Source organism: Ochotona curzoniae, unplaced genomic scaffold (assembly GCF_017591425.1).
Source record: "Ochotona curzoniae isolate NIBS_2020 unplaced genomic scaffold, NIBS_Ocur_1.0 contig_908, whole genome shotgun sequence".
In the NCBI taxonomy this organism is placed as follows: Eukaryota; Metazoa; Chordata; class Mammalia; order Lagomorpha; family Ochotonidae; genus Ochotona; species Ochotona curzoniae.
In genome coordinates this window covers 34375128-34393800 of record NW_024466607.1, presented here as the reverse complement: position 1 = coordinate 34393800, position 18673 = coordinate 34375128, and the positions used below count along the sequence as shown (strand labels likewise).

At 46.5% G+C, this 18673-nt stretch overlaps 1 protein-coding gene across 2 annotated transcripts in view; it reads left to right on the top strand.

The window, feature by feature from the left end:
* Nucleotides 1-18673, top strand: part of PDZRN3 (PDZ domain containing ring finger 3) — a 227451-nt gene that overhangs the window by 123866 nt on the left and 84912 nt on the right. The window contains exon 1 of one of the 2 annotated variants that reach the window (XM_040995073.1): nt 16853-16936. The exons of the other annotated variant lie outside the window; for it this stretch is intronic. Coding sequence (XP_040851007.1) covers nt 16853-16936 — 84 coding nt within the window. Of the gene's footprint in view, nt 1-16852; nt 16937-18673 lie in introns of those variants that run through there. 2 annotated transcript variants of the gene reach the window in all.

Here is an 18673-nt window from a genome sequence, read left to right as displayed (position 1 = left end):
TGTCCAGGATTCAGCAGTGCCAGTCCCCTTGCTGATGCTGCAGAAGACAGCCCCGTGTCTGGGCACCTGCACCCCATGGGAGTCCTGGATGGAGGTCCAGGTTCCTGGCTTTGGGCCTGATCCATTTCCTGCCATGAAGTCATTTGGGCAGTGAAGTAGTAATTTGAAGATCTCCCTTGGTCTCTTGCCTCCCCCTCTCTCCGTATCACTCTTTCAATTAAATAAATGCTTCAAAATAATTTTAAGGAGCCAGTATTGGCATGTAGTGGGTAAAGCAGGTGCTGCAGGCCATCCCATACAGGTGCTGGTTCAAGTTCTGACTGCTTCATTAATCCGGCTTCCTGCTACTGGCCTGGAAAAGCAGCAGATCATTGTCCAAGAACATGGGCCTCTGCATCCAATGGGAGACCCAGAAGAAGGCTCTGGCTCCTGGCTTCAGATCAGTTCAGTTCCTGTCATTGTCCCCGTTTGAGGATGGAAGACCTCTCTCTCTTTCCTTTTCTCTGTGTAACTCTGCTTTTCAAAAGAAAATTAACAGATCATTTTCTTAAAAAAAAAAAAAAGTTTTTGTGTATTACCTTTGTAATAAAAAAAAATGTTCTAAAAGGTAAGCTGTTAGTTAAGTGATTTTTGTTATTAAAAGGAATTTCTTAGCAAATCATTTAGTAAAGCGATTGCTTTTGTTAAAATTTTACCTCTTTTGTAATACTAGACTTTTTGTTCTGTTTGGTTTTTGAAAAGCAAGCTCTATCTTATATACTGGGGGGTGAGTCATGTCATCTATTTTTAAAATTTAGCTGTTCCGTAGGTGTTATATTTTGGCATTGAATGGTACAAAGGGACTAAATACAGAAGTGAGGCTACAAAAATATCCTTGAAATACTGCAGAGAAAAAGAGCCTAGGCAGACAAAAATGACTTTGTAAAACATGCTGCTCAAAGAAATGAAAGAATTGTATCCAAAGCCAGCAACTCTATTATATTTCAATAAAAACAATTCGTAAGTATTTGCCACAAAACATTTTTTTTTTGCAAATGCTATTCTATGGCTTAAAAAACATTACCCTTCATAGATGCTATACGAGGTATTTGAGTGCCTTGACTAGCATTTGAGATGACAGCAAATGACCTAACATAAAGCAGACGTAGAGTTTATTCACACCATGTCCCAGGAGTAGCATTATGTAAATGTGCCTTGAACTTCACAGTTAACCAAGGAAAGTGAGTTATTACGGGGAATGGTTAGACTTGGACATCTGGCTTACATCAATTTTCTAATGAGTGGTGTTAAAGATGTGTAAATACTAACATAAAGATAATGAAATTAGCCTTTTACTTTTTAGTTCTCTTATTTCGCTCTTTCTGGATTTGTTAAGAAAATAAAAAGCCCTACTATGAATTCGAGGTATACAACTAATTTAAAGTACAGTAGTGGTCCCTGAAGGCCAGAAGTCTCTGGAAGGTATATAGCAAAACTTTGACCCAAATTTGCAAACAAAACAAAATAGAAAACAAAACAAAAATAAATGACAACATCACTGGCCTCTGGTAATGGAAAAATACCAATACATCCTGCTTTAGGCTCGGCTAGATCTAAGTATTCAAACTGTGTCATCTGACATTGGTCTCTTGCCGTTGGCTCAACACCGTTGGGTTTATTCTGGAGTGTGTTCTTTCTCCCAAGTGGCTCCAGCATCTCCAAGCTCGATTCTAGTATACTGTCATCTCAGAAGTGAAAGGCAAGATCTTCTCTTGGTAATCTGAGCAGAAATCTTAATGAGGTTGCCCATTGGCCCAGTTTAGATGCTATGCCATCCCTTAGAAATCACTACTGCCAAAAGTTTGCAGAGATTTGATTGGCCAGATCTGAGACCCAGTACTGCTTATCACTAAAATTAGTCTGAGTGAATCTAGTCCAGCTGAACCATGTGTTAAGAAGACCTAAGGGGATTGAAATGATCTGTTACCGAGGCACAAGTAAGACAAGTGCATTACGCGATTAGCAGGTGTTGGGAGTCTGCTGTGATCTTCCTTGCGTGCCCATCTTTGTGTGGGTGGGTGCTGAATCGCCCTGGTTTGGAGTTGCTTCTGGGATGACACATGATCTCCTTCCAGCTTCAGGGTCCCATGCTCCCCGTAGGTCAGGTCCCAAGCCTTCTGCCTTCCTAGTCATTCCCTTCAATCAGCTACAAAGGAATTATCTTTCCCGTTGCCTGTCACGCCTGCCCATCCTTTGTCATGGGACTCTCAGAAGAACAGGTGGAGTGTGGGTGTGTAGAGGGAGGCGTCAGTGTGGACATTAGAAAGCCTTGGGCTCCAGCAGGCTCCTCTGGCCTCAGAGAAGGTATGGGGTAAAAAAAAAACAGAAGCCAGAGAGGTGGGGCTGTGACTATACTCTCCACCTGCCATCTTAGCTTTCATTTTTTTTTTTTAAAGAAATTTCTGCTTATTTATTCAAGAAGCAGATACAGAGTTCCCATCTTCTGGTCCACTTCCAAAATGCCCCAAATGGCTATGTATGCCCTAGGCTATGGCCAAGGCCAAATTCAGGAACCAGGAATTCATCCCAGGTCTCCTTATGTGAGTCAGAGACCTGACCACTTCCTTCCTGGGTTTGCATTGGCAGCAGTGCTGCAGTTGGGAGTTGGAGCCATGTATCAAACCCAGTTGCTCCATGCAGGCATGTGCAGTTTTTGAATGCTGTATTTTATTTAGTTAAAAGGTAGACTGACAAGCGATTTTCCATCTACTAGTTCATTCTCCAAATGACCACAAACCAGGATCCAAGAACTCCATGTGGGTCTCCCGCCTGAGTGGTGGTGGTGGGGGGGGCAAAGGCATGAGGGCCATGTTTTCTCAGGTGTGTTTGAGGGGACCTGAATGGACGTGGAGCAGCCAGGACTAGTACTGCCATTCCCATAGGAGATTCCAGCATGGCAGGTGATGGCTCAGCCGGCTTGGCCTAATACTGGCCTGGATACAGGTGTCTCAACAAGCATATTCAGCCACTAGACTAGATGCCTGTCTATACAAATGGCTATTTTAAATAGGACCAGGACATCCACCAGATACTCGAAACCAGTGCCACTGTGCCTTCTAGAGCACCACACCACCTCCTTGTAACAGCTTGCTTCTAAGGGTGCCCCATCTGCCCGTACCCCAAAAGCCCTAGGAAGAGACACAGCGCAGTTCTAGCTCGTTAAGTCAAATCTTACACTTTAGATAACTGGGAAATCCCATATTTCCCTGAGCATATTTGGGCCGACCATCATAAACTCAAGTGGCACATAGCAGGTGGGGATTTGTGGTCCACTCCGGCCACAAAGCCCAGCCCATGACATAAACCACTACTAGAAGTCAGCTGGTTATGGCCAGGAAGAAATCTTAACCTGTGACTACCTAAGCTTTGTACACATTTGTGTACAGAGAGACGGAAGTTTGAGCTTGAATGTGAAATACTCTGATTATTTAATGTCGGAAACCAACTTCAGCAATGTCCCCCCTGACCTTGGCATGGGTGCTTGCTACAGCACAGGCAGAGCGGTGGATTTTAAGAGAGGAGAACAGGACAAGCCTGGAGAAGGATCTTTGGAAACACTCTTGCCAATGGTGCACCTGTTTTTTGGAGATGGAGAGGGGTCTTGAGCTTATATTGAATGTGGAGTGCTCCCCAGGCATTTGCTGCTGGTGCTGCAGGGCCTGTCAACTGACAGTGTCAGCTAGACTTCTGTCTAACCTAAGGCAACCCCCTCCCCCTGACCTTGCACTCTCAGCCTGAAATCTGTTCTGGAGCAGTGGGTGCAAACCCCACCCAACACCGTGAATTTGAACATTTGAATCCTAACAAATGGACCCTAAGGAGTGCATCTGTAGCAGGTTGAAGTGCTGGAAAAAAAAAAAAAAGTGGGGCGGGGGAGGGCGGTGTCGGTGTAGCCTAGTGGCTAAAAGTCCTCACCTTGAACACACCGCAATCCTATATGGGTGCCGATCCTAATCCTGGCCTTGGGACCCTGCATCCTCGTGGGAGACCCGGAAGAGGCTCCTGGCTTCAGATTGGCTGAGCTCTGGTCTTGGTGGCTTGAATCAATGGATGGAAAGATCTTCCTCTCTGTCTCTCCTCCTCTCTATATATCTGACTTTCTAGTAAAGTTAAAATAAATCTTTTTTAAAAAAGTGTCCAGGCATCCAACAGAATGTTCTTCCTGGCTGCTTGTTCCTGGGGGAAGGCTGAGCCAAGAGGCCCTGGAGGGAGACGGAGTCACTTATACACTAATCTTAGTGCAGTCCCTGGAGGGGGGAGGGAAGAGCATGGGCTGCAGGAATTTCATCTCCTGCTCAGCGCCCTGCAGAGAAGCTCGCCAATTTAAAATATGAGTTTCTGAAACCTGAGCAGGAGCCTGGGGGAGTGGGGTGCAGGGAAGTGGGGGTGGGGGGGGGGCAGGGAACAGAAGGGGAAGCCTGCTGCTCGCCTGCCAGGAGGCCAGAGGGTCACACTTGTGAGCCCAGCAAATGGGACTGTGGAGAATCCAAGCCATGTCCCAGAGCTCTGCTGGCCTGGAGCTAGCTGAACTGACCCTGAACTTGGAAGGTTTGCCTGAGAGGTTTTTGCTGGCTGCTGATATTGCGGTTTCAGCCTGAAAAGAGTGGGAAAGAAAGGCCTTGTGTGCGTTTAAGGATTGCTGTGTGTGCACTCACCTCCAGCCAGGGAGTCCCTGGATGCATGCTCTCTCTCTCTCTCTCTCTCTCTCTCTCTCTCTCTCTCTCTCTCTCTCTCTCTGTTTGGCAGTCAGCTGGGCCTGGTGACTTGGATTCCTTTGAAGTCCAGGGGCAGAGGGTAACTCTGACTCCAGAACAGCAGGCCCGATGTCTGCAGCGGCTTACCTGCCAAAAGAACCAGACTACCAGACCCTCATTGGCAAGGTCATTTTCACGTGCCTGTTCCTTAACAGCCCCAGCCATTCCTTTGTAAGTGCAAATTCATGCTGATTGAGCAGGAAAGAACGGTAAGCCCCAGACCCCAGATTTTCCATGAACTTGGCTCGCAGTGGAACCTGGAACTGGAGGACTGGGGAAACAAAAGACCTTTGTGGGGGCCCATGGGTACAAAGTTCACCACCAGAATTCTGCCACATGCATCCCACTGTGGGGGAAGCGAGCAGGCCTGTTGGAGTGGGCACTGAGAGGGGCTGGGGGCCTTTCTCAGCCTGATGGGTGCAGTGTGAAGCTGAACACCCCCCGCCCCCAGTTGTACGTGAGCAACAAGACTCCTAGTAGGAGCGTGCTGTTTTGTTTCTCCGCACTTTGGACTAGAGGGGGCTCAGTGTACGCATGCCACGGTGCGAGTGAGTCCCTGAAATGGAGCAGCTGGGATTATTTCAGCTGTGCTTTCCCAAGGTAAGTGGACTCCGTGCCAGTGAGCTGCAGGCCCATGAAGCCTCTGGCACGAAACACTGAGCCCATGAGGGCAGCAGGTGTGGCCGGGCCTGAACGTGAAATGAGCCCTTTGGAGAAATATACTGGCTTCCTGACTGCAGGCCAGACAGAGCCACTGAAAGTCAGCTCACCCGCGGGACTTGAGTTAATGCGTACATTTGTCCATGGAGAATGGGATTACGGTAAATGGCTGATTCTACCAGAATCCGATTCTAACTCTGGCACTGTGTCTGAGAGCCCAGGAATCCGAAAAGCATGCTGAATGGCTGCCACCTTGGGTGACTGAGGGGATGTGGGCGAGTGTGCATAGATCCTGCTGGGACAGACTCAGCATTGGGCCTAGGTCCGCATCCACTAGTCCTCCTCCTACTTCTATGGCCCCGAATTCATCCTGACTGATGGTGAGCTGGGAGAGAATCAGTGGGAGGGAATTGGTGGGGGGCATCTACCCAGCGCTGGTTGCCCAGAAATAAGGTTGATGGGATTGCCCAGGTGATTTGCAGGGAACAGGACAAAATGAAATTATAGGATTCATCAATCAAAATGGTGGGAGTGGCAGCGCTATAGCCTAATAGCTGAAGTCCACGCCTTGCACACGCCAGGATCCTATATGGGTGCCAGTTTGTATCCCAGTGGCCCCGTTTCCCATCCAGCTCCCTGCTTGTGGCCTGGGAAGGCAGTTGAGATGGCCCAAAGCCTTGGGACCCTGTACCCATGTAGGACACCTGGAAGCGGCTCCGGGCTCCTGGCTTTGGATCAGCACAGCTTCAGCCGTTGTGGCCATTTGGGGAGTGAATCAGCAGATGGAAGATCTTTCTTTCTGTCTCTCCTCCTCTTTGGGCCACCTTCCGCTGATTTGCATGGTCCCTCAGTAGGGAGTGTATTGGAAGTGGAGCAACCGGAGCAGAAAACAGCACCCATGCGGGATGCCAGTTCATACAGGCAGGGATACCATCCACTCCACCATTCTGCCAGCCTTGGCCAAGACTATTTGTCAGATTGATTTACGCATATCTTTCCAATCCCTTGAAAGTATGAGATGAAACATATGCCCTTTGACACATCTGGTGTTAGTGTCTAGATGTTATCCATGCCAGTCTTCTGTTGGCAGCTGCGCAAATAATCACAAAAATTATTTTCTAGCTCTGGCTCTTGGCTTATCCAATACTATATTAAGAGAAATGTCATGAACCTTACAAATGTAAGGTATGGCATTTAAAAATTTTTTAATTACAGTAGGATATACTATCTTGATTTTTAACCATTTTTGAATCTACATTTCAATATCCTTAATTCCATTTACACTGTTGTATTATGAAAACCTCTTGATTACCCCAATCAGAATCTATAGCCATTAAGCAGATAGATGGCTCTTTTTGTTCATTCTATTGGTAGAATGGGGCTGTTTTGGAAGGCAGTAGAAGATTGCTCAAGGGTTGGCACAATGGCTCAATAGGCTCATCTTCCACAGCAAGCCAGGGGATCCCATAAGGGCATTGGTTTTATGTCATGGCTGCTCCACTTCCCATCCAACTCCCTGTGTATGGCCTGGGAAAGCAGTAGAGGATGGCCCAATATCTTGGAACTCTACACCCATGTGGGAGATCCAAAAGAAATTCCTGGCTCCTGGCTTAGGTGGCTTCAGCTGTGGCTGTTTTGGCCATTTGGCGAGTGAACCAGTGTATGGAAGACCGTTCTCTCTGTAAATCTGCCTTTCAATGAAAATAATTTTTTTTTTAATGGCTTAGTCCTTGTTGTACCCAGGGGTGAACCAAAATGAGTTCTGTACTGCTGGCCCATGTGTTCAACCCAGCCCTTCCCTGAATGTTGAGGGTATTTGGGAAGTAGATGGAAGATATTTTCTCTCTTTCTTCCTCCCTCACCCTCTCTGTCTCTTCCTCACTTTGCATTTCAAGTAAATAACAACACTTAATGAAAATAAATACACTTTGAAAATCCCAGTGGTTTGGGAGGCTGTTTTCCTTCTGCCTCGCACTGTCTGCAAACTGTGAATGCCCTGCCTAACTCTGCAAATTCCCAGCCGAGTGCTTGTATCTGGCTGGAATCCCACCCCTCCCAGTCACAGGCTCTTCCGTAAGCCCTAGAACTTGGAGTGATTGCCCACCAGAGTGAGATTCAAAGCCATTGACCCGAGCCATCCCTGGCACGGCATCTCCCAGCCCTGTCTGGTGATACACTCAGTCTTTTTCAGAATCCTTTACCACACTGAGCAGCCTGTCCTGGCTGCATGCCTTCTACCAGCATCCTGTCAGCCTGATCCACTTACTTCCTCTGATGAAGATAAAGTTTTCTTTGCACGGGAGCTGCTCAGCCACATCCCTTGCTGTATGCTGGCCAGAGCATTGATAATAGCTTTACAATTCACTTAAAGAAATTGGAAACAGCGAGTCACGTGCAATTATTGCCAGACATGTTGTTAATTACTTGATGGGGATGCTACAGGGACTGCCTTTTGGTTGTAATTATAGGTTTTTCTCATCCTGTTCTTGACTGGAAGTTTCTCCGGATTTCTTCTTGCACCTTCCAAGTAGAGGCAGGTCGGCTAACAATATGAGATTACCTAACAGTTTCCCTGAGACTGACTTACTGTATCTAATTTTTATCCATTGGGTGTCACCTACCTTTCATTTTTCATGGTTTTATGGTTTAACTTCCTGCTAGCAGGAAGCTTGGACTTGACTAAGGTCTCGTTCAGGAAGTTTCGATGGATTAAGATACTATCATCTCTCCTAAAATTACAACTTGATTCTCTGTGATGCTGTGTAGCTATGTTTGACTTTGAAGCTGTTCTAGTGAACAAATCGTGCTACGAAAACTACTTCCACCAAAGAGAGAGCCTGTTAGGAACAATATCTGGACGTTGGAAAACTCCTTCCATCTTTGAATTCCGTTTTCTTACTCTACAAGGAAACGTAGTTTGAGGAAAGTGTTTCTTATTCTCACTGATGATGACTCTATTAGAATGTCAGTCAGATTTCTCAGGGTGCTGCCCATGCGTTCAGCCTTTCCTGTACACCTGTACACCTCTAGAGCAGTATGTTCTTCGTTCTCTTAGTTTTCCAAGTCAGGGAACTGGGACCCACAGTATGTTTCTGTTTTTACCCACTGGGATAAAGGCAGAAGGTTGGACTGTCCTTGCTTCCTGACTTGCCTCTGCGAGCTTGACCAGCCACCCCCTTTCCCTAGGAGGCACCCTGTGGCCTCACCTCCATGCACACTCTGGGCAGTCTCCTGACTTTTGCAACTCCCATGACTCGCTTGCCCCTGCTCCAGAACCCAGTGTGTGTTGCCACCTATCCCCAGGACATATCTGCTCAGGTAGCAACATTCCCCAAGCTCAAGGCAGAGAAATCTGACCCCTCCAGCTCAATCCCTCTTCCTCTCAACAACTCTCCCCTCACCCCCTACACCCAACACCCACTCCCAGGAAGGAACCTTTCCAGCCCTGCTTTATGTGATGTTCCTTGGAGATGTTCTGGACTCTGTTTCTTATCCACCTGTCCCCCTGCTCAAAGTCCATCACAACCCCCAACCCTGACTTGTTCTACACAACCCAAACTTGTGAGCCTCCTGACCGCACTGTCTGCCTGTACATCCGGGAATGTCCTTCCTCTGTGCCTTTGTGTTCATCCGTCCTTCCCTCCCTCTATCAACGAAACTCATCACATCTTTGCACCGATTGGGTTGCACACTCCATTTCTACAGAAGGGTCTAAGAGAACCGACTTTTCTATGCATCCTCCACAACCATACTAGGGAAAAGCAAGAGCAGGGAGTGTTAACTGCAAACCCCGGAGCTTGGCACAGGTCACACATGGGTCACTGATATCACTGGTGGCCAACTTGTTCATCAGACACTTCTTAGGCCATCGTCCCCAGAGTGTGCAGGAAGGGAAGGCACAGTTATGTTAGCAGCTTCATCCTCAAAGCTCCCACACTATCTGCAACTATCTGTAAAGCTACATGGTGTTTACAATTTGGTCAGCCAGCTTCTTTAGTTCACTTTATAGCCTATGTAAGTGATCTTTTTTTTTTTTTCAGCATTCTGTCTTTGACAATCTAGGTTATAGGAGGTGAATCAAAAAGTTTGCAGACCTGAAATTAAACGGTGTTCATTTGAGGGCAAAATATTTTGAAATGTATGCATCGTTTTTCAAAAAACATGCTATTCATGACCTTTTCAAAGATCCTACTTCCATGGCAGCTACTTTTCCCCAGACGAGAGAGAGAGAGAGAGAGAGAGAGAGAGAGAGGCAGGAAACTTGAAATACCATTATGATAGCTGACATGATAGCAAGGATTGCGTCTGGTGAACGCGAAAATAAATTCCCCTTCCTCTGTAAACACTTGAGTGTTCGTGAAGCCAGGGTGCATTTCTTCCCCAGGACAAAGGACGCGGTTGACAGAGCATCCTGCCTGCAAACACGGCTCCCGTCACATGCCTTATGGCCACCGCTCGCTCTCGCTTCTCCCTGATGTTGACTTTACAAATGGGGAAGAAGCGAGTTCAAGAGGGAACATGTTTGTAGCTTCTCTTAGATTGCTTTAAAATGAGGCTCTTGCCTTAATGCGCCTAGATTTGTCTTGGTAGCATTCTCCCTTCTGCTTTGATCATCGCTTCGGTTGCCTGGCAGCTCAGTGACAATCACAGCTGTCTTTTCTTCTTTAATTGACCTCTGCCTCGGAAGTCGAGAGAACATTCCACCTTCTACTCTGGAGCACTAGGCGAAAGCAAGGCTTGTTTGTTTGTTCTCTCCTGCTCTCTGATGCACTCGAGTTTTCATTAACTTTAAAATAAGTACCATCAAGAGCGATTCCTTAAGCCAGTTGGTGTCCAAAGAAAAACCATCCGTGTGTAATGATAGAAGTCAGAGAGCCATGCTTGTGAGGATTGGACCAGGGTGTGTGGGAAAGCCACTGAATGTGCCTTGCAGGAAGGCACACTGCGTAGATGCCAACTCAGTCCAAGAGCCCAGCAGTACAGCGTGGCTGGGGAATGGTGTCTTATGACAGCCCAGCATCCTTTATCTTTATGGCTGAGAGCTTCCCAACCGGTCCCGGGGGTGTCCTAGTGTACTGTCTGGTCCTAGGTGGGTTTAAGTAGTAAATTGTGCTTACCTAGGGAGATCCCAGAGAGGGGAGAGTGCTATGCCTTAGTAACATTCTACGGGCACTAAATGGAGGCTCGTGATGTTTTCAAAGTCAGCTGGGGTCAGTGTTGTGGTGTCATTGTGTTAAACCATTACCTGAATAATGCTGACATCCCACATGGCTGCCGCTTCAAATCCCAGTCACTCCAGTTTCAATCCGGCTTCTTACCAGCACTCCTGGGAGAGCAGCAGAAGGTGGCACAAGTACTGGGACTCTGCTCCTCACGTGAAATACCTGGGTGCTTTTCCAGACTCCTTCCTGCCCTTGGCCTGGTCCAGCCATTTGAGGAGTGAAACAGTGAAGATCTCTTTATGGATAGATAGATAGATAGATAGATAGATAGATAGATAGATAAGAAAATCAGTATTTTTTAAAAACTCAGGTGGAAGATTGTTTGCAATTAGAAAAAGAAAAAGCCTTGCATGCTTTAAGGAACCAGGCAGTAAATTTGTAATCTGGCCATTTTAGAACAGCTTGTATGAGTGAGGTCACAGGGCAAAGGGCAAGGTTGTGTCCCTCTAATGTACTACACTGGTTTTTAACCTATTTAAAGAGACTAGAGATGTAAGACTGTAGGTTGTGTTCCAGCTACAGTCTTTCCTTCTCACATGACTTTTCTTCAGTGGATTGGGGTAAGGTTCTAGGGTTCTGGCTTATATACTGTAATGTGTTTTCCCTTTAAAACAAGGACTTGTTAGGACACTAGTATAATTGCTTTTGACATAAAGTGTGGAAGAATTCAACAGACACATTCTGTGAAAAATAATCTTGGAAAAGGAGCGGGCAGCACTCATGCTTCCGTTCTGTACCTGCAATAGACATGTCTAATCAATCATGACCATCTTATCCTCAAGAACCCACCCATGACATCATAGTATGATGTATCACTCCAGGCAGCCACTGCTACTCAATTCAAGATTCCGTTGGTGTTGAAGACCGTTTGCCACAAATGCTGGTTGGAAGGGATGCCATGCTGGGATTCAGGACACCTGACTTTAGATCTGATGCCACCACTAGCTGCCTGTGTATATGTGTGTGATACAAGTGGTAACAAGGAAAGGACCTGGGGTTTAGGATTTTGCTTGTTTGCTTTTGATCTTTTACCCTTTGGGGACCTGTTTGTTCTTCCCTATAAAATAATTGATGATAACCAATGTCCCTTATACTTTTAAATTTATACTCTAAAGTTTTATGGTGAAAAAAAAAACCTCTTCATTAATTTAAGTGTTTTTCTTTCATTGCTTCAGGGGTAAGAACTAAGCTCCAAGGTTTGCATCTTTTGACCTTTTAAGTTGTCTCTGCAACCAAGTCCCCATCTTATGTGTAAAAACAGCCTGTGGTCAAACCTTTTTATGAAGTGTAATAAAGTATGTTCTCTTTATTCTCAACTTCAAAGTGAGGGGAGAAGATTCCCCCCTCAAAACTACTGTGCCATGGACCCAGCGTGATGGCTCAGTGGCTAAATCCTCACCTTGCAGTCGTTGCTGGGATCCCATATGCATACAGCATAATGTTCATCCAGCTCCCTGCTTATGGCCTGGGAAGCAGTCAAGGACAGACCAAAGCCTTGGGACCATGAGCCCACATGAGCCTGGAAGAAGCTCCTGGCTCCTGGCTTCTGATCAGCTTAGCTCTGGCTGGTGCAACCACTTGGGGGGGTGGGCGGGGACTTTCTTGCTATCTCCTTTTCTTTGTAAAATCTGCCTTTCAATAAAAATAAATAAATCTTTAAAAAAAGTTCTGTGCCATGTATTAGTCTGCTGTGCTCTTAGACAAACCACTTACCCCCAGGCCCAATTTCCTGGCTTAACATCAAGAATTATATGAACATCAGCTTTTTAGGATGATGAGAGTTAAATTGAGATGATATTTGCAAAGAAGCTGTCAGTGACCCCAAGCAAGAGAAGCACAGAGCTGATTGACTTCTCATTGTAATGGGACAGAAAATGTTTTGGAACACGTCCTCTCTGACATAAAGCAACGTTCATGCAAAATACAAGATAAATAGATATATGGGTAACTATGTACATACATATATTCTCACAGATGAACTGTATAATGGAGACTAGCATTTCAGATAATGAAGATATATTGTAGAAGGAATCTCTGTTCTCGAATAAAAGGAAGACTGCCAGTGAAGCTGTTAAATATACCTGGACAACATGATACTGGATTTTCTAACTTTGTTTATACCTACAATGTCATGATGCACTTAAATAGCAGATTGTTGGACTTGGACTATTGCTGAAGGCCTATACTGTTGCATCAATATCGGAGACAACTGAGTCAGGGGAGAAAGGGGAGGGAGGAAGTAGAAATGGAGAGGGATCCCTATGCCTATAAAAGCATATCATGAAAAATAACATAGATAAAAAAAGAAAACAGTATGGGCACAAAAGTCACTTGTCTAACCTACACGTATACTGAACTGAGAGCCATCATAGGAGGCAGGACAGCGTTTCTTTGGACTGATGCCTTCCCTGACAAGCTATCGTCCTGGAGTACCAGGGATGTAGAGGATTAAGAAATCTCCACTGTTCAGGAGCACATGATGTCGAGAACAAGGGGTGAATATCAGCTGTCATTCTTCACAGCGAGTCAAATGCAGTTTCTGAAACAAGCAAGGACCACGAGTAACAGAATAGGAAGGAGGGCTGGGGAGATGTGTCTAAAGCAGTGTCTTGATGGGCGTGTGCCCAGGAAAGCAGGAGGTGGAGTGCGCATTCAGCCAAGTATAAAAGAGACAGGGACAGGGCTGTTAGACTAATGCTGGGAGGGAGGCTCCCACGCAGAGATCTACCGGATGCAGGGGAGCCAAGGTCTGGGTCTGCTTGTCTTGTCTTGAACTGACACTGTCTCAAAGCGACATAATACAAGGGTCAAATGCGGCAGTAGTATCCAGTGTCCCGACTGCCAAGCCCTCATAGTCATGAAGGCTTTCAGACAGGAGAGCTTGTTGGCCCCAGTTGCGACAGCAGTGATTTCTGCCTGCCTGGCCTTCACGCCCCAGTGCTTTTAGAATCAGGACTCTAAAATGAGAAGTAGCCGCAATGGCCAAGAGCAGACATTGTTTGTCTAGTAAGGAGGAGTATTAATGCAGTTATTAATAGTGAGGCCCTGGCCTCAGGTCTTACCCCAAGGATGAGGGTTTTGAACTTCATAATTGGATTGCCTCCAATAAAATCACATTATCAACAGAAGAGTTTATTGGAACACCTGGTGCCTGCATCTATATTAGAATTATATCCCAATGCACTACAGTGTCCCCTGCACCTAACTTAATTTCCTTTCTTCACCATCCTCTACCCATCACACTCCGTTACACCTCTAACTTTGCCAAATCATACTCCCTGGAGCCGTATACGAATCCTGTGTTCTTTGTTGCTGTTGTTGCTGTTGGATGCATGAAGTAGACTGGGTTGAACTTCTATAAGGATTGTGCTGTGGGGAGGGAGAACGGTGTGGGCCTATTGTTCATTGTGACTGTTACAAAGATCATTTTGAGTCTTTCCCAATGGGCCCACAAACTGTGGTCACCTCCCGGAGTGGGCACATGTAGGGAACAATTGATTAGTTTTGATCAATTTCCAGTAAGTGCTGTCCAGGGTTCGTGCAGAGGAGTGGATGGTTCTCCCTAAGTGTTCTGGAGGATAGGTTGGAAGTGCCAAGTAGTGGGGTACCACTGGGCAAGGAATCCTCTTGATCAACTTTCAACAAGTGTATACTGGCTGAATGAGAGAGAGCAAGCCTTAAGATCAGGTTCTTCTCCCTTCACAGCTTGAAAACTCTGATGAGCAAAAGCAATACAACATTTCGTCTTTGAATGCCAAAAAAGCACAGATGCTCACTGTGGCTATTTTATTTGCAGGTGCTGGGTTATGCTGATATAGACTAATAGTTATCATGAAGAAGCAAGCTCTTAAAAGGCAAGACCTTGGTCAAGCTGCCCAAATTCACAAGTGCTCATGAGAAGTCTTAGTCTCATTGGCAAACAGGTGTTCACTGAGCGATGAGTCATTTAGTACCTACGATTCTGCTCCCAGGTTAAAAGCTGTGTGTCAGCTCATCAATTCTGTAAGACCAGCACACAGTTTCTGTTAATCCCTTTTAACGGGAAGTTCCAAGGGTCGGAGGGTTAGACCTTTCCTTCATCTGCTTACACCTCCTACTATGCCCAGTAGCAAGAACTCTTGAAGTTTCCATATCTGTGCAGGTTAGAATTCAGCCAGACTAATATGCATTTGCCTTCTGTGCTTTGATTCCAAGTCAAAGGTAGTAGTCCCATGGTAGCACCTAGCCAACTCTCATTGATGTTCAAGATATTTCTACAGCAAAGAAAAACCTTGATATGTTTGAGGGTTTTTTGCTGAAAGTTCCGATTCACGGTCTCTCCTGAGGTTCTGGGGAAGATGTGAACTGGAATTCCAGAAGCTCAGTGGAAAGATCATCTTCCCTGGTGATTCCCTCACAAGTTGGCCCTGGCTGCTGGCGGGAGAGGGAGACCTCAGCTACTGCCCCATGGGCCCCTCTAAAAGAATGGGCAGAGCCTTGCCAGCTGGCTTCCCCCGGAGCAGATGGTCAGAGACAACGGGGGAAACAGAAGACGCAAGCTTGCAGATCTCATGTCCTAACTTGGAAGTGACAAACCATCCCTCCTGCTACAGTGGAGGAGGGGTGGAGAGAGGCAAAGAAGAGCCTAGGCACAGTGTGAGGGGAGGGAATTACTCGCGTGGGTCAGTACCTGTTGGCAGGGTTCACTTTGAACAGTATCCCTAAAAGGTCAGATGGCGTACTAACCATGAAGCCAACTGGAGACCATCAGGAAAGCTTCCTTGGGGTTGATGATTTCCGATCTGAAGTTGGCGTGTGTTTTCTGTGGCTTTGAATACCCGCAGACAGTCTCAGCCATATGTATTCACCACTGTGCCCCCTCTCCCTGCTGTATATTCACCTGGGCTTTTATTATGATATTCAGGGACACAATGTTTGATTTCTCTGCACTGTGGGCCTGGCTCATCTCCTAGTTTGTTTCAAAAATGTAAAGCAACCCCTTGCTAAAGGTTCGTTTCATAACAAACCAGCTGAAGCCAGTGACATTCTAGTCAGTCACCCGTCAGAGTGGTTCTCCCCACCCCCACCCCCAGTTTTCTGGGGATGGATTCACCACAGTATTCCCTTAAATGGATTTTTTGGCCTTTCTCTCAGACCCGCATTTGACATTTTCTCAAGAATGTTTATGTTTTAATTTACAACTTTGAGAGGTTTATTTTATGAGATGGGTTTTATGCAACAAACTATAATGGGTTCAGAGAGGGGGGTAACCCTGTGAATTCTGAATTGATGGCCACAAGAAGGGATTATTCATTTCATTTGTGGGAGAAAAAAAAATGACAGCCTACATGAAGGGAGAAAGGTTTCAGGTCTCCATTCACTGATGGAACCTATCGCCCTCCCGAAGTCAGCGCGCTCTGAGGTTTGTGTTTGCTGTAGATTGCCATTTGTGAGGCTTCTAGAAGGACGTGATTGGGGTGTGATCGCTGGGGAGGGAGGGTTGTTTTGCAGAGTCCGCTTGGTTGAAGGGCCCTTTTGAATTAAAACAAAAGAAAATGAAGGCTTTGGCCTCGTCAGAGCTGAGAATCCGCGGGCATGGTTTTTTATCTTCCCTCCAGGGTGAGGGGTCTCTTCTGTTTTTCCAACAGAAGATGCTTCAATTCTTGATGCCTGTGCTCACACGTTCTAATAAGATAATGGTAACATATTAACTTATCCAAGTGCTGGGAACCTTAATAACCATTCTCCCTGGCTCTTTGAGCAGAAAGGACTGTAGAAGCACCACTCTGCTCCCGTTTTCACCCCGGCACCCCACACCACTCCATTCATTTCCAGACATCACCCTTCATTAGCAAGCCCATGGCTGAAGGAGTGCGTGATGAGGCTGCGGGGTCATGAACCGCACCGTCTACCCCTGGGTTCACTTCACAGCTTGCTCCTGTCTTAATACCTCATGGCTCATTTTCCCCCCTTCACTTGGGGAGCGAGACCTTTCCCAGGGCCTGGGATAGATGGGGCTCCTGCTGGTCGTCTTTTGTTTAGTGCCTTCCTGTTCTCTGGTCTTCAGAGTAGACTCCGTCACTGAGTTCCCAGCACCATTTGCCCCACGCCCTTGGCGTAAATGCTGCTGGGAATGCAAGGGAACTGTGGACCTGCAGTGCCTGCTGCAGGCCTCCTCCTTACCAAGTCAGCTTCTAAATGAAGATGGAATACACGAGGATAATCGTATTATTCAGTAAAATTACTCTAATACATAAACCCCATGGTGGAAGATGGTATTTGGTGAATTTAATCTGCTGCACCTTTTTTAATAAATGAGGTCATTATGAGCTGTGATTGTATTTGCTCACGGAACGCCATGGAGAGCAGTTTGCTTTAGAAATACTGCGTGTGTAAAATAAACCTTCTCCACTGATAGCAGCAAGGATGAAGGGCGCACCTGCTGGGCACTGGGATTTCTCCCATCTGTCTGCGTTACCTTTGACCTTTTCCTTTGATGACTGATAGGCTGGTGGAAACCCCTAGTTGCTTCTGCAAGGGTCTACCAAGGTGACAGTGAGAGCAGGATTAAATTCTCCCTTCACATAAGTACTAGATATGGAAAAGAGTGAGAAAGGTTACAACAGGATAAACTCCTGGTTCCAAATACACTGGGTTGCAGCCAGCCTCTGCTGCTCAGTAGACATGGAATTAGCACAGGGTTTGCCTGTTTCTGCATAATTCTTTGCCCTGACACCTCATGGCAGGCCGTGCAGTTGGTGGCTGGGTATCATGCATGAGGCGTGGCTTCACCCCAAGTATGTCTGGGTCAGGGGTTCTTGGAGGCTGCCCTCAGGCATGACTCCAGTGAGCCATCGCCTGCCAGCCACGGAAGCCCAAGCATCTGCCCTAGGGTTCACCCTTGTGGATGTTGGAGTCCTCGACAGATGGGCTGTGTGGTGACGTTGCAGAGCAAACGCGCGCCTGACTTCCCAGCCTTCATTTTGTCATCAGTAAAATGAGGGACATAATCCTACTTGGAAGGATATAGTGAAGATAGAATTTTAATGAAGATGCTTAGCACATCTTCTGACTCTTGATAAACTCTCACTTTGCATTTTTATTGTCAACATCCCTGCCGTGCTCATCGATCTGGCGTGTCTCAGCGTTTCAATGGGCCCGCTCTATCTCCTGATTTTAAACTCTTCTGATGCATATGGGAGGCAGAGAGATAGAAAGATAGAAAGATCTTCTGTTCACTTAATCCCCGAATTCCTGCAAGAGCCAGGGCTGAATCAGCTTAAAGCTGCGAGCTCTGAGCTCAAACCTGCTTACGCTCTTTGCCACCAACCATCTCCCCATTTCCTTGGTGCTTTCCCGACTGCCCACAGTCAGAGCTGTCAGATGTCTGTAACTAGATGCGGCTTGGGACTCTTGCATCCTGTGTTGGAGTGCCTGGATTTCAGTCCAGGCTGTACACCCAGATCCAGCTTCCTGTCCATGTGCAGTCTGGGAAACATTAGGTTATGTGTCAAGTGCCTGGATCCCTGCCAGGCCTGTGAGAGACCTAGGTTAAATTCTGGGCTCCTAGCTTTAGCCTCTCCCAGTTCCAGCTGCTGTAAACATCTGGGGAGTCAACAGGCAGATGGAGTGCCTTCAGCTCTCTGTAAAATTTAAAACTTTGAAAATCAATACCAATGCCGATGCACAAAGAAAAATAGGAGACTTGACCAAATCCCAATTTGCTACCAGAAAGTTAAGGATATGGTCAACAGCGGGGTTGTAGAGAGCCCGCACAAACTATGTCATTAAAATAGGCAATGAGTTCTTAATCAGGGCTGATGCTACAATTGGAATAACAGAAACCATGGGCATGGGGAAGATATGATAGTGGAAGGTGCAGAACTTCTCTTGGTAGGCAGAGAGTGTCTCTGCCCATTGCCACTCCTGTGGAAGTAGGATGGGATGCAGGAACTCTCCTCCTTGGAATAAGGCTCCTGGGCTCATATCCAAGTTTGGCTCAAGTAGAGACATCCACAG